This window comes from Podarcis cretensis (assembly GCF_951804945.1).
Source record: "Podarcis cretensis genome assembly, chromosome: 14".
Lineage (NCBI taxonomy): Eukaryota > Metazoa > Chordata > Lepidosauria > Squamata > Lacertidae > Podarcis > Podarcis cretensis.
Window position 1 is genome coordinate 22,607,721 of NC_137183.1, and position 24,213 is coordinate 22,631,933.

At 40.6% G+C, this 24,213-nt stretch overlaps 1 protein-coding gene across 4 annotated transcripts in view; it reads right to left on the bottom strand.

Annotated features, from left to right (window-relative positions):
• Nucleotides 1–24,213, bottom strand: part of ASB7 (ankyrin repeat and SOCS box containing 7) — a 38,165-nt gene that overhangs the window by 12,115 nt on the left and 1,837 nt on the right. For 2 of the 4 annotated variants that reach the window (XM_079954380.1, XM_079954379.1), the window contains exons 2-5: nucleotides 20,907–20,995; nucleotides 17,540–17,634; nucleotides 16,081–16,347; nucleotides 6,315–6,920 (exon numbers count right to left, since the gene is read on the bottom strand). In XM_079954380.1, coding sequence (XP_079810506.1) covers nucleotides 6,315–6,920; nucleotides 16,081–16,291 — 817 coding nt within the window. In that variant the 5' untranslated portion in view covers nucleotides 16,292–16,347; nucleotides 17,540–17,634; nucleotides 20,907–20,995. Of the gene's footprint in view, nucleotides 1–6,314; nucleotides 6,921–16,080; nucleotides 16,348–17,539; nucleotides 17,635–20,862; nucleotides 20,996–24,213 lie in introns of all 4 variants that reach the window. The other 2 variants (XM_079954382.1, XM_079954381.1) reach the window with 2 other exon arrangements.

The following is a 24,213-nucleotide window of genomic DNA, read 5'->3' on the forward strand; positions in this document are numbered from 1 at the left end:
CTGGAAAAGAGCAGACTCCCCCCCCTCTACCCACCACTATTCTTCTTTCAAAAAATGTTTTAATTGGTTTCTCAAAAGGAATGTGAGATCATAGCTCCCCCCCCCACCCATAAGAAACATTTCCCTTCCCCGCCCCACACCCACAAAGCACAGAATCTATGGAGAACATTATTTCAAATGTGAGTTAGATATATGCCATGTTTTGTCTAGCTAGTATAGGTACTCATTAATTTCGTTAATAATAAATTTCAAGGTAGCAATGAACTATATTTGATGTTACCATCTACTGTGTAAAAGGCTCCAAAACAGTAATATTAAGCCAAAAAAAAGGGGGGATAGGTGTGAAATTAAAGTTAAACTAATTTATATCTGCTTCAAAAATACATACAACAACCAAAACTTCTTTCATTAGGTAATTCAGGTGAAATCTGCAAGTTAAAACGCCATCATAAATGGGCACCAGTCCCAGAAAGCTGTTTTAAGGAAAAGGAAATTGTCATTATTTTGATTGCCTCTGTGATTTATATCAAGTGGAGAGTGAGGTAAAAGAAGCAATTCACACCCCTACAAAATGCACTGTTGCCTTATAGCAGTCAAATGACCTATTGCTATTTTTGGTTTCGAAGTAGTGTTACTTCCACTCTCCCCACTTCATGATTTTAACAGAGTGCACATTACAATCAAATACTAAAAATACAGTTTGATGATCATTTAAAGCCTGAGACATTCACATGCAGGGTTCCTATAGCTTCATGTGCAGTCTTGCATCTGCACTGGAATAAACTTCAATGGTTTTTATTTATGGAACTGCTTTTAAATGTCTGTTCTATTTTTATATATGGAATTGTTTGTAATTGTTTACACTTTTGTTTATGGCTGTAACTATTTTGTTTTATAATTGTTGTAACTCGCCTTGGGAACTTGCAGTAAAGGGCGGGTAAGAAATTGAATAACTGCCTACCCATTTATATTTATGTTAAATCTGCTTGCAAAATTGAAGGGATAACTACCACTCACCCATTCATTGTTTGGTGACCTGAAAATGCTGCAATTAAACTCCAGCTCTTTTAAAAGCCTCAAGCTACAGGTTCATAACACCTTTTCGGTATACAGACTGATAATACCGTTGCCTAACACAGCGGCAGGCAACAGCAACTGTATGCAGATTCAATAGGAATGTAAGAAATCCACCCCAACCCCAGCATCAGTAAAAGTAGAATATAAAAGTGGTTGAAACTAAACTCCAAAATCCTGAGATAACAGCCGTTTGTCACAAGGTCTCTTTTTTGCTGAAAGCTTATTTCACTTTGTAGACCAAGCCCAATAGAAGTCCAGCTCATGCTCATGGTGTTCATACTTGCTGCACACAGTGTGCAATTATACATGATGGTACACTTACAAATGCATTATTTAAATCAGCAAGACTTCAGCATATGTTATAGCTTAGCTCCATTTACAATTAGTACACTGGATATTTCACTATTATACTGTATTGCAATGCCCAAAGCCAGCCCAACCTCCCTGAAACAGAGTACTTTGGGGGGGTTTGAATAAAGGGATTGTTGGGGATAAACACACAAAACATACGGCAATATCAAAGCACCTACCTGAACAAAAAGCCCAGTTATGTTCTTGAGGCAAACATGCATGCTTTGAAAATGTGCTTGGAATATGATAGCCAGGGAGTTTGCTTTGACTAACAGTCACCCACCTCAGATGCTACATAACCCTTTGAAAGTTTAGCCTCCTATTTTCCATGCCCAAAAGAACCTAGGATGTCTCTTCTCTGAAAGAGTCTGATCCATCTCCAACATACATAAAAGCCTGCCCCCGTCTCATAAAACACTATTTATTTTAAAACTGGCATTTGACTATCAGCTGCCTAACAAGGGGAGATTAGTACTGCATGAAGAGTCTACAATATCACATGCACTATAACATTAGTTCCATAAAAAACAACATCTCTGCAAGAGGATGAACTAAGCCATCAGCTACAACCTGACTTGAAAAGCAGAGGAAGTTTACAACCATTAATTGAAGTAAATGATTTTAAAACTTCGTATTAAGTTATAGAATATTTTCCTACACATTGAAAGATGCTGATGCAGGAAAATTGCCCCATTGACCACAACTACATTCCATGAAGTTCTCAATTTCAAAGGATTCAAATTACGTAGGAGTGGAAGCCACTGCACGACTTAAAAACACCGAACACACTTTTTCAAATTTTGGCAAAGAAAATTTAGATTCATTTCAGTTGTAGGTGTCTAAAGAAAGGGGGATCTAGAAGGCTTTCAAATTACTTTTCAATCCACAAATCTTTCAATTTAACAAAGGGAGTACAGTAGTATAAAAGATACAAAATGTAATTAAATAATCTCCCTTGAGAAGACTAACTTGTTTAAGTGTCCTCTCTGATTATGATTATCAAGGAAACCACATTCCAAGCATCCAGCCTTAAAGCTGCCTGGCCCCCTACGATCAATGGAAGCTCCTTAGAGCAGTAATGTGCCTTTTGCTTAGACTACTGCAACACAGTAATAAACCTCGTAACTACAACTTTATACTTTGTTGCCACAAACAGTTATTACCACCTAGTCAAACTGTCAAAGCCAACCTAGAGTGAAATGGGCAGAGGGATGCGTTCAGATACTATCACATAATATAAAATACAGCGCTACCATCATGGCTACAGGTGACAAACACCTTTTCACGTTGGGGCTTGGTGTGTATCAACATTGAAGAGCCTTCTCTCAAGCTGAAAGTATTTGCTTTCCACACATTGGAGGTTTTCGCTTAAGGAAGTGCTGCAACTCAACTAACCACTCCCTTTACAAAAATAAGAATGAGTTTGCACCTTGGCTTTTCATAAGCCTGTCACAAGTTTGCCAAAAAAGCTGGAAGTGGCTCAATCCACTTACTAATGGACACATCCTGTACTGACTTTTTGGGATGGGAGTACTCTCCCTGCGATCTTGATTTAGTTAGCTAAAGTAAAATACAAACTTGTCAAATGGCATCCCAGAGGCAGAGACAAATGCAGTAAATCTTGGGAATAAGGCCTAAATCAGGGGCAAGGAACCATTTTCATCCCAAGGGCTGCATGGTGAACGGGATCAAAGGCAAGAGTGGGCCAAGCAATGGATATGACTTTCCTTTGTACAGTTGCCTTCATTGCAGGCATGCTAAAGTCAGCACACATGCACAACCCTTTCCACCCTTTATCCAGGAAGCAAGAGGCATTACCACAGTTCAAGGTCACATTCCTGCCAAGTCAAAAGCATTTAAGGAGGGTATGCAATAGGACCAACGTGGCCAAGAGAGGCCCAAGGCCATCCCCAAGGATCACTGGGTGTGCTACACATGGATGCACTGGGAAAGAGAAAGAGAAAGAGAAAAACAACAGGTGTAGGGAGGAGGCCAGTGTGGCTGCTTATTCAATGTTTAAGTATTCAAAGGATTGTACAAGGGTAGTGCTGAAGGTATGCCAAGCAGAACGTGAGCAAAGCAAGCCTTAGAAGGGATAGGCTCAGAAGAAAATCAGCACAGAGATCTTTCAGTTCAGCCATTCCACAAATCTTAGCCAGTGCTAGTGTGGCGTTACATTTTGATGAAGAAAGTCATACAATCAAAATCAGCAGAATACATGCCTACAGCACTGAACATGTTTAAAAGGTTAAATGATTATGACAATAGAAGGGACGTGATGAAAAGAAAAAGACAGTATAGAATCCATGTACAATCCATGAAGGACACTGAAAAAGATCAAAATTACACTGTAGGGTTAAGGAGACCGAGAAGTTTTTAAAAAGAGAGACATTGATAGGAACAGTGCTACTAAAAATTACTTAACTATAGTGGTGAAGGGCAATCCAACATACCTTAGTCGGAAGTCAGTTCGACGGAGTCTATTGGAGCAAAATTCAATCTAGGTGTTTAGGACTGCAGCCTTAATGTTCAAAAATCTGAACATATGCAAAGTTAAGCACAATTAAAAAAAAAAAGGTTTAAGTGTTCAAGAAAAAAACCAATCCCAAATTCCCACATGACACACAGAGGAGGGTGCTAAGCAGGAAGTTGCTAGGGTAGGAGGAGAGTAATCTGGAAGAAAAACTCTGCAGAGAAAGTGCCTGGATACAAAGTAACTAGGATATGAATGCATTGTTATATGCAAAGAAAACTGGGTGAAGGAAAAATGAAGGAAAACTACAAGTCCAGAAAAACACTGACAATGCAAATGGTAGTAACCTGTCTATTTGTTTTAAAGGAAAGGATTAGTTTTCTGGGACAATTTTTTAAAAAAATAAGGAAATGCTTTAAAGATCTGCGTCGTTGTTGTTTTTTAAATGATGATAAATTAATGGTTTCTGTAAACTAGAGGGAATAGAAATTGGTATAGCGACGTGAGGGAGAATGAACAAAAGCCCAAACTTCATTTATATAATGCTGATGCAAAGTTTAGTATTACACCTGCTACTAAACCTGTATGTTAAAATTAATCCCTCTGTAGTTTCAAAGGAAGTACAAATTCAGTGAGCAGATAATTTACATACCTATGGCATGCCTCCTCGAGCTTATTCAGCAATCAAACCCCATACACATACCACACACTTCTTGAATGTAGGAGCCTCAGATACAGCTGAGTTAGTCTTACCCACATCTCAGCAATAACTAGAGATAAGACAAGTGATTGCTACTAAACAGAATTGGAACTATGGGTTGTTACACGCTACCTACATTTGACAAGTTCCACCTACAGTGAGATATCATTATCATACAGAGAACACGTAACAGGCTGATTGTTACAATATGGTTTTGTCACAAGAACAACTCTGGCTCTGCTCTATTCTGTATACTCTAGATTTTACTTCAAAAGTAAGCCTGCAGCTTGAGTGGGGTTACGTTCTGGGGATCATGCCTAAAGCCAAAATCACATATAGGCAAAACACACCGGATTCAATGGCAGGTGGGATTACCAAAGTCATTTTCCTCGAAACTCTACTCCTTCTTAATTTTTTTGCCATGCATGTCAAGCTGAATGTGCACAAGTTAAATGTGCATAAGTTGGGGGCTTAGTGACAAAGGAAAACAGTACAGATTAACCATGTCAACACTGCATCATAAGCATAAACCAAGAAGAAATATTGTATCAGGCAACTGCTGGAAAAAGAATTGGTTTGGTAAAGTTTGATCACCAAAGAAGAAGAGAAGAAGACTGATGGTGAAAATAATACTTAGTGGTAAGTAGTATCAACCACGAATTGCTTAGATCTATAATTGAAGAACCAACATACACATGTTAATAAACCTTACGCCAAAGGATAAACGGACATAAAGCTGACATCAGGAATCACAAGACAGAGAAACCAGTAGAACACTTCAGTCTCCCAGGACATTCTATACAAGATCTCAAAGTAGCTGTTCTATTACAAAGGAATTTCAGAAATAGACTGGAAAGAGAAGCTGCTGAATTGCAACTTATTACCAAACTTAAAACCATGGAGAGACATTGGATTCTTATCTCATTATACATGACAAAGCCATTTTCCACCTTCTCACCCCTTGCTTTTTCCTGTAAGACCTATTGCAGTCATTAAGAGTCGTCAACAGGCTCATCCCAGATATCTGCCTATCACCCATTCCCACCACCCTTCTGAGTAATACCCCTCCCCACCTTCTCACTATATAGAAGGGTCTGGTGACTTCTGTTTCAGTGTATCTGAAGAAGTGTGCATGCACACGAAAGCTCATACCAAGAACTAACTTAGTTGGTCTTTAAGGTGCTACTGGAAGGAATTTTTTTATTTTGTCTTGACTATGGCAGACCAACACGGCTACCATCTGTAAATGTTAATATCACTGTGAGGTCCAAAGGATGTCAACACAATAACCAGGCTCATTTCGCAGCCCCAAGGGATAAATAATTCAGTATCATCTCCCATTCTAATGAAGAACAAAGAAAAGTGAAAAATAATTTATGAGCAAGGCGCAGTTTTTGAACATTCCTTTGTAAACCAGAGAAAGACCTTGGAAAAATGTATTTTACACTTCTCAGCCTTCATTCTCTGTTACCTTCCTGCCACATGCAGAACTGTTGATTGACAAAAAAAATTCAGGATTTGAAGCCAAGTTAGTTCAGGAGGAATGTATACAAGTTGAAGTACAAGCATGATTCTGAAGGGGAAAATAGTGGTTATTCTCTGGGCCTGCCTAAACTTTCAAGTAATAACCAGCTAAGTAGGAAACTCATTTTTCCACCAACTTCCCCCAAAGACCATTGGAGGACTTTGATTAAAGATTTCCAGTATACATACTTGTTACTTCCTGTAGGAAATCCAAACAAGGTCGGCTACTTCCAGAAATACTTATTGAAACTGCCAGCGGAGTCTGTCCTTCATAGTTCTTTGTATTAGTGTCTGCACCATAGTTGTATAACATCTGTGCACAGAGTACATCATCCCTAAGAGCAGACAAGTGCAATGGCGTCTGCCCGTCTTCTAAGCGCCCCAAGTTTGTATCAGCCCCTCTCTGAAGGAACATCCGGCAATAAGAATGATTGCTTTTGATCACAGCATAGCGCAACAGGAAGCCGTTCTGAATGTCAATGTTGGCATTGTGATCTAGGAGTATTTTGACACAGCTGGACCTTTCGCGGATAATAGCCAGTTGAAGTGGTGTAGTACCTTTGTCACTGAGTGGATCAACCTCAGCCTTGAATTCCAGCAGGAGACGGACAAACGAGTCTCTGCCATAGTGAGCAGCCACATGCAGAGGAGTCCAGCCATCATTACTTTTTGCATTAATGATATCAACGCGGTAGTCTGATTCCAGCATTAGGCGTGCAATCCGAGCTCGGCCGTGCATAGCTGCGTAATGTAGAGCAGTGAAGCCTCCAATTAAGTCTTTCACTGTGGGATCAGCTAAAGGTAAACAAAATTGCAATGGGTTAGCTATTATCAGGAAAACACAAAAAGGCATCTGATTTTTTTTCTATACATTGTTACAATTCTTGGGAGGGTGTCCTACAAAATCATCTTACCCAACCATCTTGATATTGATAATAATTAGTTCTTACATTATGCTGTAAGCTGTTCATTTTATTTACTTGCCGTAATAAAAGCTAGCTAGCTAGCTAGCTAGATGACATAGATAGATAGATAGATAGATAGATAGATAGATAGACAGAGAGAAAGATCTAAAAAGTTAGGGGAAGAGCTAGTCTTTCTCTTTCACTTTCACCAATTGAAAATATGTAAAATTTTACTTTATGGCTTTCTAGTCTTAGCTGATCCAAACAATTTGATAATATTGGCACACAACTGTTGTCTGTATGCAATTTCCCAATTCAGTAGTAACCCTCAAAATACAAGTTGCTTTATAACTTCAGAGAATTTAAGATGTGGTTTGGCAGAGCCAGGGCAGAGGCTGTTGAATAAATAATATTAAATAATAAACCAAAATCTCAGGTGCAGGCTGTATTTTGGAACATGGGTCTATTTGAAAAAGTGAATTTTATTTTTATTTATTCAATTTCTATACCACCCTTCACCCAAGGATCACTGGATGGTTTACAGTAAGAACACACAAAAATACACAACGTAGTAGCAAACGGGTGAACTCACTTTCCTTTTGAACAGACTCAACATTATTGCGTATTAGGCTGGTTCACGCATAATGCTGAACAGCAGCTTGTTTAGCCAAAGTGTGGCTCGTTAAGACATCTGAATGCAGCTCAGCAGACTAACCATGATTTGTTGTCTGGCAACATGATACAATGCAAAGTCATGGCTTGTTTTAACCACAGGTGCTAGTTGATATCTTTCTTGAAGAAGTCTTTGCTCCTAACTCTGCCTGGCAGCAGGCTCCTTTTCCAGCCTAACTCCTCCATGGCAAGTTCCCCCCAAACAAGCCAAACCAGGAAAAGACGAAGATGGGGGGAAATGTAAAAGCTACTGCTCTGCTGTCTAACTATTATGACAGGGCTGCACCAACTAACTGATACTTCGCTACTCTAATTGCTAAACCTAGTTGCAGTAGAACAATGAACACTTTAGCGGAAGGAAAACACTGATCTTCCACACTATACACTTTATTTTGTTTTTATAAGGGAAGTATGTGCTTTTAGAAAAGGTGTTAATATACATGCATCATTTTAATCAGGTCTTTTTAATTGTTTTTAGTGCTGTTGTGATTTATAATGTTTTAATGGGAACACAGGAAACTGCCTCATACAGAGCAACTATCCATCCAGCTCATGCAACAGCTCAAATTAGAAGTAGATTCACTGAAATTCATATTTGCTTGAAATATGAATTAACTGATGCAGAGTTCTTGTAGTAAGCTTCATCTCAATTCACCTCCTCAGTTTCCACATCTTGGTCAAAAACAAACCTAAACCCAACTGCTCAAGGTATTTCTATGCATCAAAGCTCCTTCAACTCTAAAATGTCATGCTTGTTTCTGTGTTCTGTGTTTTGTTTTGCGTTGTGCTTCTTGGTCTTAAAAAGAAGCATGTGAAGTAACATCTGCTGGCCCAAGATGCAGATGTATTGTGGTCTGGCAAGATGAGCTTCTATTTTTTTGCGGGGGGGGGGGTGCACAATGCTGTATAAGGTAAAGAAAGAATGCCCTCTGTGGTTCACAGCATTTCCAAAGTATGTAAGCTACATGTTATTTCAGATCATCTTGATAAAAGCATTTTCTATAAAATGAAAATAATCTGGGTTTGCCATTTCACAAAATTAAGGTTTTTCAGGCATGTAAACATCCAGCCATAGGAGAAAGAAAATAAGGTAACAAATAAAAAACAATATCACATATTTCCCTCTATCCCCAGAAATCTGGATTCATTCTTTAAAGACCCACCAGAGTAGAGTTGATATTCCAACACAACACACATATCCCCCCCAACCTTTCTAAGAGTAGTTTTGCTTATACATACACTGGCATTATCTGTATACAAGATTGAGATAAGATATTTGCAAGGACAGTTTAAAACATTGGCCTGGCTAAAATACAACTTTAAACCACTTTAAAAACTAAGATTCAGTGCAAACTTGTGCACACTGCTGAAACACCTCTGCTTTGCTTCTCCCCTGCTCCTAACTCTGCTACACTTAAGAAGGAAACAAGCCAGAGGCTAACTACAGGCAACCCATCATTTATGTACATTCAATGTGTGTGTGTCACCATACATACGTGCATCACGCCATACCTGGGAGTGAATGATAAAAATTGCTAAAAAAGCCTCAGAAGAGGCATGAAACAGTCAGAAAAGGAGTGGAAACAGCACCTAGCAATCCCACAGGCCTTTGTACTTGCAGTCCCAAGAGCCCTTGCATCTACCATTGAGGCCTGTGGAGAGTTGGGAGTTTGAGAAAGGAGATAGGGAGAGAGCAATTGTTTTGGAGGAGTTTTTTAAAGCTGTTGTTTGATACGGCACCTAAACACAGCATCACCAACGGTGGAGGAGAAATAGGAAGTGCTGGACTGTTTCTTAGAGTGGCATGTGTGTGTGCGCGCTGTGGCACGCAAGTTTGGCAAGAATGAATCCAGAATATGTGCCATTAAGGTACAAGGAAAAAAAATAACAACAATTTATTTATACCACGGCCATCTGGCATCAGGGGCAGCAAGTGCATGTACACATGCAACTGCCATAGTCCCCAACTACATGCTACGTAGTCCCCATCTACATGCCCAGTGTTAGAAACAGATATGAAAGCTAGGAGCTAAATGGCAACTTAAACCTAGGTTATGGGTGCAACGACAGAATGTCTAGGTATGCTTTTTTTAATCACAAGAATACAAAGCTGAAAATGAATGAACTGCAGCTAAAATATTATGTTCGTTTTTCACATGGTCTAGTCCTTCCCCCGCTCACCCCCCTAATATTCTTAAGAGGGTCTCTTCTCCAGTCTTCAGAGAGTAGCTGGAAGTGGGGTGGAAGAAAAAGGTCCTCCTTTCCTTTTCACTCTACAGTTCTAATCTGAAAACTTAGGCGCAGGACTGCACCCAGAGCTCAGAAACTGCTCGCGCTAATTAAATTACCAGTAACAAAATGTGCCTAGAACAATGGGAGTTTCAAACACTGAGGCCCTGGTGAAGGCACATGAGGCACTGAACCTGTGTCTAGAGGACATAAACTGCTAGTGTATCCCCATTAATGGCAGCACCTTGCACAAGAAGACTCTCAGGCTGCATGTGCGCTTCAAGCAGCCTGCAAAGGAGTTCTGGGCTAGCTGCGGTTGGCTGGACCACTTCAAATGACATTTTAATTTAAAGAATATTGGCACCCATATTGAAGCTGCATTTGTGGACCAGGAGGCTGCCCAAACGTGCGCTGACCAGCTGAAGAGACAAAAGGGCCAGCTGCCCACCCCCATGTTCTTTTGCAATACACCATCAGCCCCACCAAGTGAATCTGACCTACAACCAAGCACTTGGGGATACCAGTCTACCCTGCTCGTCATTGTTTGCAAATCATCCTCCTCCAGCGATGAGGAAGACTGAGTGCCACCATTTCTAGCCGTCTGGTAGGACTACTGGTTTTTAAAGGGTTTCCAGAGCTTTAGAGGGTGTTTGCAGGCTTTTCCGATGGGTGCTTCAATTATACATGACTTCCCGTATGCGCACAGTGCCTCAGAACGTAACCCCTGCATAAATGGGGGGGTTTCCTGTATAGGTTAAGTGCAGACCAGTGCTGATGGTTTGTTTCTCTCAAGACAAACAGAGGAAGCAAAGGAGGAAAAAATGAGGTGAAAAAACAGGGGTAAATACTGTGGTGGCCGGGAAATGAATTAAGAAGTTTTCACCAAGTGCTTTCCCAAGGGTGTAGCAAGCCTGAGGTCAGCCCAGCTGCTCCAAACCTTAATCTCATGTTCTTCCTGCATGTCCCTGAAGTTCTGTTCAAGCATAGTTTTTTTGGTTGGCTTGACTGTGAAGCTTCCAATAAAAAAAATATTTTTCTACCCAATCATCTAACAGGGCTCTAGAACTTTAGGGTAGGGCTGCCATACGTCCGGAATTTCCTGGACATAGCCAGGATTCGGCAGTTGGAAACAGTGGCCGGGTGAAAATATGGCAACCCTACTTTAGGGCAACACTGTTAGCGTAACTATCTTGCTCTGTTATTATCTTGTGCAGGTGTTAAACCAAGTAGTTTTAAGACTAGCTCTTAACACAAACAAACAAAAAACCACTCTGCCCAACGAACAATTCCAGAAAGTCTGTAAGTACTCAGTAGCTACTGGAAGGAATAGAAGAAGCCAATCTATTTAAATTAGACTATTTCTGATAAAGCATCTGCATGACAACTTAAAAACTCATGCTAACAGACAGTATTATAAAAAGTGATGCTGCTATAATCCTATTTAGGTTATAAATAATATAAATGATTACATGTCAGCTTTTCAAAATCTAATATTAAATGCTACTGCATGCTCATTGTCAGCACACTGTTATGAGTACAGTGATTTTGAAACTTTCGCTGGAAGCCAGTTTGCCCACCACTACTGATCTTTCCTCTGCAATTTACAGCCAAGGGGGAATGAGGCAGCTTAGCATTGCCCTGTGTGAACTAAGCAACCACCTTAGAACATGCTACAAAGTGCTCTGTAATGTCCAAAAGCTATATCACAGATATCACTGTCTACAGGATTCCCTTCATAAAGTCTAAAAACCACTTTAACATACTACTGCCTACCAGCTGTCAAAGTATGGCTAATGTCAAATACTTTTTAGGAACTATCAAATACAGCTAATATAAACTGGCAGATATCGAATAGTGAAATAAAAAAATAATTGGCTATCAAAGCTATGAAATATTCTGATGAATATTTGCATAACTAGGGAACAGGTGGAGATTATTAGACATCAAGACTCACACAGTAATTTTTGGGAGTAAATTCATTGCAGTTCTAAATCTGTTTTGCAAACACTTGTACTGCCATCTTCTGGCCACACTTACCACAGGAAGGATAAAAAACGGTCATAATTTATTCTACTGGACCTTAAAAGATCATACAATTTGCAATACTTGAAGTTTAAGCTAAAACTTGCCAACTCTTTATGCATTTCGATCATTTATAACAGGCTTCCTCAAACTCAGTCCTCCAGATGTTTTGAGACTACAGCTTTTGTAGTTTGTATGTTTTGAGTTTGAGGAAACCTGATTTATAAGCTCTGCTTTAAGGCAGCAATAGGCTATTTCTGTGCTATTCTCCTGATTAACTAGTAGTATATTTCATGGCACAAATCGACCCCCTCATTAAATGCTCAGTTCCATGTTAGCACCATCTAGAAAGAATGGGCTTCCTGTTTATGCAGCACATGCACTCAGACATACATGTACATGATCTAAGATATACAATGATAAAGCATAAGAACTATTTCTTGCAACACAATAATATCTTTCTTTTTCTTACAAACATAGCAAGAGGAATCTACTCTACTGGAGTAATACAGAAGAGTCTACAATAAACACACTATTGTCAACAGAAGGTGGGAGCTACATGAGCAGAACTGAAAAATACATAATCATGCTTTCCTTGAGTGTTCAAAATCATTCCCATAGTAAAACCTCAGCCTCTAGTAGATTTATGTATATTAGATACATGAAGGGGTACTTATGTGGCATACAAAGCTTTGTTGGATTTTGGCAAAACATGATTCACTTGGATCCGTTTGTTCCATAAGCTCTTGCCTCCAGAGAAATTTCCCCAGTAAGAGGCCACACAAAAGTTCTCAGAGTTTCCCTTTCGTTAAATTCCAGTCTTTCTGCCATCTTATCGCGAATTCACCAGTTTTACATTTTAGCACATAGGCTCCAATTCACTTTATGCACACAGTGGCATGTTCATACTTTCCTGGAAACCATTAACTATGGCAGGGTTGGGGAACCTGTGGCCCTCTAGATCAGTGTTTCTCAACCTTGGGCCTCCAGCTAGTTTGGACTACAACTCCCATCATCCCTAGCTAGCAGGACCAGTGGTCAGAGATGATGGGAGCTGTAGTTCAAAAACAGCTGGCAGCCCAAGGTTGAGAAACACTGCTCTAGATGATATTGGGCTCCAAACTTCCATCAGTTCCAAAAAGCATAGGCAACACTCAGGAATGCAGGAGCTGTAGTCCAGCAACTTATGAAGGGTCACATTTTAGCCACCTCTGAACTGTGGCTTCCCATTAATGCACAAATAGCTCTCTCTTTACTCCCCGCCCCCCAAGTGCGAACACACAATTTCTTTTGTTCAATCCCTGTAGGAGCACTGCCCTTAACTAGGGATGGTCAGTCTGTGTCACTTTCACATTGTTCATTCCCAGGTTGTTTGTTTACTATTTGCAAGTTTTAAAACAAAAATAAAATGTCTGTACTAGAATCACATTTAGAATGGTACTTGTTTTACTACATAGGCTGAAGGCTGCATTTAAAAAGACAGAAACTTTAAACTGGTAAAATAGCCACTCCCAAGGAGCTTCCAATACCAGCTGCTACTGTGACTATGTTCAAATAGGGCTGCAAATGACTATGGAAATGATGTGGAAATATACACTGAGCCTCCCAGGGACACTGTACCGGTGGGGCTGGGGTGGAGGAGAGAGATGGGTGCTCTCATGGGTCCAAATCAGATCTTTTCACTCCCAGGAGCTCCCTTTGAACATTTGCAATGATGGCTGGGCTTCGAAGCTGCTTAGAAAAACTATGTTACCAGTTCAAAGAAACCAAAGACACAAAAACCTCTTAACTTCTTAAACATTGCTACAGTGGAACCTTGGTTTTCGAGCGTCTCAGAAGCCGAACGATTTGGAAGCCGAACACCGAAAACCTGTAAGTGAATGCTTCCGTTTTTTAATGCACCTTGGAAGTTGAATGGCTTCTGAGGCGTGTTTCTCCATTTTCTCAATGGAATTTGCCAACTGCCCATTGTGCCTCGGTTGTAGAACATTTCAGAAGTCGAACGGTCTTCTGGAACAGATTATGTTCGACAACCGAGGTACCACAGTATCGTCATCTACATTTGATAGTTGGCTTACACAAAAGTTTCAAAGCACTGCTTTGCTGTGGTTCTGTTCCTTCTTGGATGTCTATTTCCCAAAGGTGATACTTGAGGAATGCTCTTCAGCCCCATGGAGCCTTCAATGTGGGGTTCCCCAGAATTAGATTTTATCCCACATTCTACTTAACACCTACATGAAACAGCTGAGTGGGGTCATACAGAATTTTGGAGTACATTGTCAGCGATATGCTGATGACACACAGTTTTACTTCTCCCTTACATCTATAGGGGTCTTGGACTGGTTGAGAGCCAATAAACTGAAGCTCAATCTAGGTAAGGCAGTTAATGGGTGGTTTTCTAGATTGGATAGACGGGAGGTTGCCTGCTCTTGATGGCATTACACTCCCTCTGAAGGAGTTGGTATACTGCTTGAGAATACTACCGGATCCATTGCTGTCGATAGAGGCTCAGTCGGCTTCGGTGGTGCAGAGTGCCTACCATCAGCTTCGGCTGGTGGCCCAGCAGTACCCCTAACTTCTGTTGTCTATGCTCTGGTAACCTCTAGGTTACTGCAACATGTTATACATGTGGCTGCTTCTCCAGGTGGTTCAGAAACTTCAGCTAGTGCAGAATTCAGTGCCAGGTTGCTCACCAGGACAAGATGGTTTGAGAATGTAACACCAATACAGTGGTACCTCGGGTTAAGTACTTAATTTGTTCCGGAGGTCCGTTCTTAACCTGAAGCACCACTTTAGCTAATGGGGTCTCCTGCTGCCGCCGTGCCACCAGAGCACAATTTCTGTTCTTATCCTGAAGCAAAGTTCTTAACCTGAGGTACTATTTCTGAGTTAGCGGAGTCTGTAACCTGAAGCGTATGTAACCCAAGGTACCACTGTACTGGCCTGATTGCACTGATTGCCAATTAGTTTCCAGGCTCGATTCAAAGTGTTGTTTTCGACCTGCAAAGCCTTAAATGGCTCAGGAATGCAATACTTCAAGGATTGCCTCTTTTCACATGAACCAACCCAGATCCTGTGATCATCATCTGAGGCGCCCTTCTTCATTTGCCACATCCATGAGAAGTCCAGAAGGTGGCAACTAGAGAACAGGCCTTTTCGATGGTGGCTCTCTGTTTGTGGAACACTCTCCCCCAAAGAGGCTCATCTGGTGCCTTCATTACATATCTTCAGGTGCCAGTTGAAAACATTCCTCTTCTCCCAGGCCTTTGGCTAATTAAACAATCTATTGCCTTTTAAACTGGTGGGTGGGTTGTTCTGTTTGTTATTATATTATATATTTTTGTGTTTTTTATATTGTAAACCACCCTGTGCTCCTCAGATAAACAGCAATATATAAATTTAATAAATAAATAACTTAACAAGAGAAAACTAACATAGCCTAGATGCAAAGTGAATGGATTCCTTGAGCATCCTTGCAACCTGTTATTTCTCTGGTATGTACAGTATTTAAAATACTTAACAGAGGGGAGCCCCCTTGTGGTGCATTTTGCAATTCCATAGCTTGCCTACTCACTTTTTTAATTCACTATTAGATTTAAAGTACAGAAAATTAAAAATACAGAAATTAAGTAGCCATCTTACCTGATCATTTTGTGAAGCCAAATGCAAAAAGAGCCACATTCAGATGATAAAACCCTAAGCTCAACATGAGTGAGCTTCATACAGGTATGCAGTTCCTTCATTTCTCCCTCCAGCGAACAAGCCAGGAAGCGGCAGTTAACAATAGCTTCCCATTACGCCCAACCAGGAACTGTGGTTAATTGCTTTCAGTCAAGTCAAGATCTGGAGGCTAACTTTAAAGTGACGGTTTCCAGATTCAGGCATGACTGAAAGACAAGCTGCCATTTCCCATCTCATTTGCATACTCACACCAAGTAGGAAGCAAGGTTCATGAAGTTTGCACATATATTGACTTACTAAGCAGAGATGTGATCATCTGAATGTGGCCACTGCCATAAACAAACAAACAAACAAACAAACAAACAGGAGTTTAAAGTGAAGGTGCGAAGGATAAAATCCTTGATGCTTGGTCAAATTTCACCCCCACCTCATTTAAGTCAACCAACCTCCATGTTCGAGGAATACACGGACACATCTTTCTTTTCCTCTTGCTGCTGAGAAATGGAGCAAGGTCCAGCCATTAGCATCTCGACCATTTGGAGAATAGCCCTGCTCTAGCATCTTGCGCACAGTGTGAACATCTCCAGCAGCCACCGCAGCCTGAATCTGCAATTCTTCCTGTAGTTCGGGGTTCCTCCGGCAGTGGTGATGTAACATCCTCGCAGAATCTGCCTCCTAAAGAAGGATCATGAGGTCTCACAGGTCACCTGCAACTGAAACACAGTAAACACAAATCAGAATTGGAGAGAGGGAGAGTGCCAATAACACTCCATAGCAACATGGATAAATGGGACAGGATCCACAAAGCTGCACACCCACCCACCCATGTGCCAGGGCTTTTCAGTCCCCACTACCCCACTGTACCCCCAAAATAGCCATTTGAGAAGGCTGAAGGATCAATTATAAAGTCAACTTTCACAGAATAAAATTTAATGGTACTCAAGGTTTTAGAAGCTTAACATTTTATTACATTCCAAATGAATTCCTAGATATTTAAATTCATGCCATTGGTCAATCAGTTTCTGATATTTCTTTCCAAAAATCGTAACCTTGATTTTTTATTTCACAAAGCCTAGACACTTGCACTTTTACACCTACATTTTTAAGACTGTGAGGGTGATCTGGCTGTGCCATTTAGGCCCTCATTGCTCTTACTTCCTAAGTATCAATGGACACAACTATTTCTAATAAAATGTCATGCAGCATTATCTACATGTTCCTCAAGAACAGTGGAATTAGCTACACTGCAATTCAAATGGACTATCTATGCATTTAAAAAAATCTTTGGGTTCTTTTAAGATTTGCGATGTATGCATGAACCAACAGCTTTTCTTCCTCTGACTTAGATTTGTGCAAGTGTACAGGATGGTTTGCTTCCAACTTTAACCAAAGAACCAGTAGAAAACTGTTATTGTTCAAAAACTACACTGGTTTTTTTAAAAAATAGGTTTCGGAAACACTTATACATACATAGAAAACCATAACTAAAATTACTTTGCAATCCTTAAAGTTGCTTTGCAGTTCTTAAACACTCTTTAAAATTTGCCTGGATATTTTGAGTAGCAACAACTAGGGTAGCCACACTGGCTGCTGACAAAAGTTCAGTATTTGGCACTTAATACCCAGTATCTGAAATAGTTTTCTCTCTCTCATAAAACTTTTTCTCTGGCTGGGTAACCATAACATGTTTTATAATACAAATCGAGCCAGGGAGGGAGAAAATTGCAATGAAACTTTCATTTATTGTTATTTGCCTCAGCCATTTATCCCTAATGCTATCACTGAAGATAGCACTGAATGAGTAGATCCTGGATGTCCTCCACTGTTACTACCCTAAGAAAGAGGCATTTTAACATTTTCTAAAACAAATCAAAGTTTCAAGTGTTCAATTAAAAAAATAGTTACCTTATAAGCAGAGGTCACTTTTTGTTAGTTGTATTTCCCATCTTTATTATACATAACCTTGTTGGCAGGTATAATGTGTCAAGCGAACTGCTTTCCTTGAAATAAAGAACGTAGTCTTATTAGATCATCGACTCTCAAATGTCACATAGATTTCATGCATCTTAACACCAGGGTGTCTAAAACAGGGTGAAATAATGGAAGCGGTTTGAAAAAAGATGCTTAATTTAAAACATGTAACTTGGCAGGGTAGAACAAGATGGAGGAAAAATGCAGGGTGGACAAAGAGAAGGAAGAAAAAACAGTAACACACACTGGCGTATCAGCATCCCATCTTTTTTCTAGCATGCACAGAGATGTACAAGCATTAAAACCCTAAAGGTTATCCTGTGAAGAAGATGGCAGGTGAATGATGCCCCCTCACTATAGTCTACAGAAATACACCCAACACTCTTTCTAAAGATTTCTGGGTAAGAAATAATTCTCCTCCTGTGAAACCTCTGAATGCCAAATAATCAAGTAATAAGTTATGGTTATGGAATAGAAAGGTTATGGAATAGAAATGCCACTACCAGTTTAGGCCTGGTTTGGGGTCCTAAAGTAAGGTTATGGAATAGAAACTACTTTGGTTCCCTGAATGATGATCTCTGTCTCAACCTCTGAGTTGCTTTCAATACTATCAAGCATGGTATCCTTCTGGAGCGACTGTCCAAGTTAGGGGTGGGAGCCTTCAATAACTCAAGGACCACCTACTGGTATATGCATAAAAACTAACCTGGATGCTGTGATCACCATCTGAGGCCCTTCCTCGTGTGCCTCCTCTGCAAGAGGTCCGGAGGGTGGCAACACAAGAATGGGCCTTTTCTGCAGTGGCTCCCTTCTCCCCAGGAAGGCTTGCCTGGTGCCTTTGTTACATATCTTTAGGCACCAGGCAAAAACATTCCTCTTCTCCCAAGAACTTTGGCTAATTAAACAATCTATGCCTTTCCAACTGTGGGGCTTTTGTTTCTGTTTGTTATGATGGCATGTATTTTTCTGTTTTACATTGTAAACCACCCTGTAAACTTTGTATAAAGGATGGTAAAAAATATTATTATTATTATTATTGGCTTGTATACCCACATGGCCTTTTTATGCACAGGTCATAGGATCAGAGACTCAGTTCCTTTCTCAGGATTATAACTGTCAACATATATAGACAATGTACAACACTCCTCTTTCCTGACCTTCTTTCTCACTTGAAGGCTCACTCCTATACTTGCAGAGAGTCAGTCAACAGATTGTGATGAGCTTCAATGGCACATTAGTGCATCTGGCACTTATTCAGAACAGGATTTGACTTGTATCTAGAAAAATGGTATTCAATGCTGCTTCCATTTCTGGTGGTCCTATGCAAGTCACTCCAGCTAAACATCAACTAACCAACTGTAAAACCTCAATGGAACACTGAGTAAATGAGTTAATGATTATAAAGCACTAGGCATATTATTGGTGTGTATATAAATTGGTGTGCATATAAATTAAGATTTGAATTCCAATTTAGACTTGTTAATGTTAAATAAGTGTATGAACCAGATCTAGGTTCCCTGTGAACTGTTTCCTTCCCCACATGTTACTTTGATCCTAAATCTAGGGAGGTCGCTTTTGACATTAGTAAACAGGACCTTTAGACTGTGGGCAGGATGATCCAGTTCAACTATCCAGATTTTATCTTACTTGTATATAAAATGTCATTTATAATTTTATATGCTCATTGTTTTATAATACAATTGCAATTTAAACAAGTGCAAAAAAACTCAAGATCACAAAGACTCCATAAGAGCATTGCAATATAAAATAGCACAAACATTTGAATATACTTTAGCCTTCAGATACATGTAAATATTTAACATAAGATGAATTTCAATCAAACTAAGATAAAACACTTTAGGCCAATATATTCCACCTTTTGTTGTTTACTTTGCAAATCTTTCGCTGGTGACATATCTTCAAATTCCTGCAATACTAAAAAGCCCCCGTAAAACACACTGAGCCTCACTGAACAAAAACATTTGACTCTTTCACTGCTAGAGTATCAATAGAGCCCCATCTCATCAAGACATTTTTTATTATAAACATACATCAGTCACAGAGGATATCCAATTTCCAGAGATATGCACAAAATACCATGGTTCAGACAAAAATCTCAGCTTAATAAGTGAAGATACACATGAGTCTTGCCCCCATAAGAAATGGGCTGAAGACTTTCTGGTTTAATTAAAGGTAAAGGTAAAGGTACCCCTGCCCGTACGGGCCAGTCTTGACAGACTCTGGGGTTGTGCGCCCATCTCACTTAAGAGGCCAGGGGCCAGCGCTGTCCGGAGACACTTCCGGGTCACGTGGCCAGCGTGACATCGCTGCTCTGGCCAGAGCCAGAGCCGCACACGGAAACGCCGTTTACCTTCCCGCTGGTAAGCGGTCCCTATTTATCTACTTGCACCCGGAGGTGCTTTCGAACTGCTAGGTTGGCAGGCGCTGGGACCGAGCAGCGGGAGCGCACCCCGCCGCAGGGATTCGAACCGCCGACCTTTCGATCGGCAAGCCCTAGGCGCTGAGGCTTTAACCCACAGCGCCACCTGCGTCCCTTCTGGTTTAATTACAATGCAATAAAAAGGTAGTGCAAGATGGACCATGCAGGCCCAAGGCTTTTCCATATCTTAGCATATACAGTACAAATCTGTGCTTAATATCTAAACTAGACAAGTGAAAAGTAGCAGAAATTGATGCTCAGAAAAGCACAGATCCAGTTAGAAGTTAATCCATAGTTATGAGTTTACTTGGTTCTAGTTGCATTCCCTTCTCTTCACTTTGAAATCTAACTTGTACGACTATAAGTTTATTACCTGTATAAGCAAAAAATATCCAAAATGGAGACTTTTTTACATGAAGGCCACAATCCTATGGGAATACAATGGAGCTTCCTTTGAAGGAAGCATGCATGAAATCAGTCTTCAATAATTGCCTATATAGCACACAATACATGCTATGTAAAATTTAGAACAGCTAATTCTAGAAGGCCATCCAAATTTTCCAGGGTAACTAGCCAAAATACAAAAGGAAAACAACTATGCCTCTTGCAGGAGGCAAGAGAATGAACTTGTAAAATTTAGAACAGCTAATTCTAGAAGGCCATCCAAATTTTCCAGGGTAACTAGCCAAAATACAAAGAGAAAACAACTATGCCTCTTGCATCTCTCAACATTTTGATCATTTTATCACAGTGGAAGCTATGTAAGACATCAGCCAACCACTGTCAGCAAGACAAGAATCTGAGTAACAACACTCACAAAATAGTGTGAAAGCATAAAAAACCAGGATTGAAGTTTGTCACCTGGATACTGGATTCTTCCATTACATATTTGCCTCTTGACTTTTGTTTTGGATTCAAAATCTGCGAATTTATTCTGCAGCGGCATGAGCCTGGAATGACAAGAAGAACCAGGGTTGCAGCTGGTACAAGTTCATTCCTTACTCTACACTTGTTTTATTACATTTTACTCTACCCTTCCATCAAGGAGTGCAGGGCAGTTTATTGGTCTCCCTCCCCAACCCCAATTTCTTCTCACAACAAAACTCTGTATTTTGTTTTATGCTGTTTCAATTTAAAAAATAAAAATAAATAAAAATTGGACTCTATAATTTTAATCTTGGACCTTTGGATGAAGGGGAGGCTATACATAAATAAATAAATAGTAAATAATTCCTGTGAGGAAGGTTAGGCTGAGAGATGGTAACTATCCCTAGGTTGCCCACAGAATTTCATGATGCAGTACAAAGTCAAAACCAAAGTCGTACAGGCCAATTAAAAATATTAAGTAGATCCTGCAAGATTAAAAAGGGGGAAAACGCTTAACTCTGAAATGGCTAGGCCAGAGGTTTTCAACCTTTTTGAGTCCACGGCTCCACATTCTTTCTGTGACACCCCTGTGGGGCTCAGGAGCCCAGGAGCACCACTTGCCTCCAGAGCTGGCAGCCTCTCACCCTTTTTCGAACACCCTCCCTTGTGGAGTGTTCCCTCAGTTGCCTCTCCTCTCCCTTCGAAAGTCCTCCAGGCAGCTGCTGTTGCCATCCCTGGTCTCTGAGCTGCCCCCCACCCCCAAAAGAGGTGCCTCCCAGAGGCACCATTCGCCTGTAGAGCTTATAGCCAGGGCTGCTGCAATAAACAAGTATACAAGCCTTTGTGAGGCAGAGACGCGAGAAGGCAACAGAGGAGGGAGGGAAGGAAAGAGGGACAGAGGCCACTGTTGCCCGTGGCACCCCTGACCATCATTCAAGGCACCCCAGGGTGCCATAGCACACTGGTTGAAAACCACTGGGCCAGGCTATAGAAGACTTCCCTGTGATAGTTTTAAAAGACTATGGCTGCAATCCTATCACAGCCTAGCTGGAAGTAAGCCCCATTTAACTCAATGGAACTTACTTCAGAGCATATACATATAAGAGTGTGCTATAAACAACCACCTAAGGATGTCAAAAATGTAAAACAGATGGCCAAAATAATAAGCTTCAGAAATAAAGATTTATGATTCCAACACATTGCTGTTATGCTTCAGTAGTCTTAGAGCTACATGGAAGAGTATGTGCAAGTTACTTCTGCATCTACCTGCTGCTTTCACATACATGCAGTATATCCTTCACTTACAGAGTACGACAAACCTGAGATACCTGTATACACTTTTCATATTTGAAACCGGCAATGTGTTTGGGACTATTTTGTTTCCTTTTCTGTTATAGCTTGAAACTCATAATCTCCCCCACCCCCATTAAAATCTTTAACTTATAAAAATTGAAGCACAGTTTCTTTGGAATCTAATAGCTTGTGGGCCCCAAAAAGCACTCAGGGATAACATGAGACCTGCTGACTGTGTGCTGCCCTCCCCACAAAATTCCTGGCAGCGAAGGGGAAGGGATAAGATTAGCAAACACCCCATTTCCATTTTTTTGGATTTGGGCAACCATCAAAACGGCAAAGGTTAAGCCTGATCAGTATACTTAAGCCCAAGCCCCTGGAGAACAAAGGAGGAAACAATTATATTTAAAATTAAGGAAGGAATGAGGTTATAATATTAAGTGGATCAAACTCAAGCAGTATTGTTGGTCTGTTGTAGCATATATTACCATGGCACCTTAAAGCAGTGTTCCTCAAGGTTTTAAACTAGGGTTCCTGTTCTGAATAACAAGTCAGGCCTCTAGCTCAGTACTATCTACACTGACTAGCAAGAGCTCTCCAGGGTTTCAGGCATGAGTCTCTCTCAACCCTACCTGGAGATGCCAGGGATTGGATCTGGGACCTTCTATATAAAAAGCAGGTACTCTGCTGCTGAGCTACAGCCCTTCCCCTACCCAACCTTATGGCTGTCCCACAATAAACTGTCTTATGGGTGAGTGTGTGGAGATTCTTGCTCACATGCTGCCTGTGGAAATCTAGGGACGGTGGTCCTAACTGTATACTGGTCTTAAAAAGGGGAATCAGCTACAACATTTCCACCAATTCCCCCCTCCACAAGAAGCAGCCTTACAACAAAGCAGCAGCTATAGCAGAGCTCCCTTATTCCCAAATCATGTTAGTATAATGTGGCACTGGGAATACAGTCATACACACCCCTCCAATATATCAAATGTGGATGCTCCACCAGATAGCATTCAAACTCACCCAGATCCTGGTTAGCGAGGGAAGGAAAACCCTAGCTTTTCAGCATCCTGTCGTGAAACTCCTCCAAAATTTCAGGTGTTCTGTGCCCTGCACCTCCCTCAGAGGAGCTTGCTCTACAATTTGAAAATCACTCCTTTAAGACTAGCATACTTGCTGTGGAGCTTTCACACCTTGGAAATTCACTGCTACTGTTAATTTGCTGTGTCATACTAGCCTTTATTAAATATTTTAGTTTTAAAAATATTTCTATGATCTCCTATATGAGCTGAACACTATATTTAAAGAACTAGAAGAATATCTACATTTCATGCCTTATGTCTTCCTCTGTTGCCCTTCTCTCTTCTCCTCTCCCCACATCACAATTTAGAGTGTAAGCTCCTTGAAAGAGGAACCCATCTTCTAAATCACTCTGTAAATTGCCATATAATTGGGTGTCAGTATATTAACTCCCCCCCTCCACACACACACACACACACACACACACACACTAAGAAGAGTGCTATAAAAGTCCACGTGTCCACTCGGAACATAGAGAAACTGGGTAATGGGGGGGGGGCAGATGTGTTAATTTGCTATGCAGAATCAACTTCTTCCATATCCCACATATGATCACTGCGATCTGCAGGGGAGCTTCTCCTACAACGTCCAAAGATTTCAGAAGCCCACTCCACAGATTTGGAGCAGGGAGCAATGTGGTTTTATGGAAAAGCATTCGTTTCAATATATGACAGATGCCCACTACCTGTACTTTCCAGAAACAACTGTAAACACGCCTTCTCAGCTATGTGAATATGTATATCCTATAAGTGTCTAGCTGGTATAGCTGTTTTGTCTGCTGCTCTTTTCTTTACTGTTTTAAACTGCTGAGCTGCTTTACTGCATTCTCTACATTGCCGTGAGACGTGTGGAAGGTGACAAAAATCCCAAACCTCTGAGGTACTCAGAAAAGGCTTCTCATTCTAAACACATAGTTTTTAATCTAAAG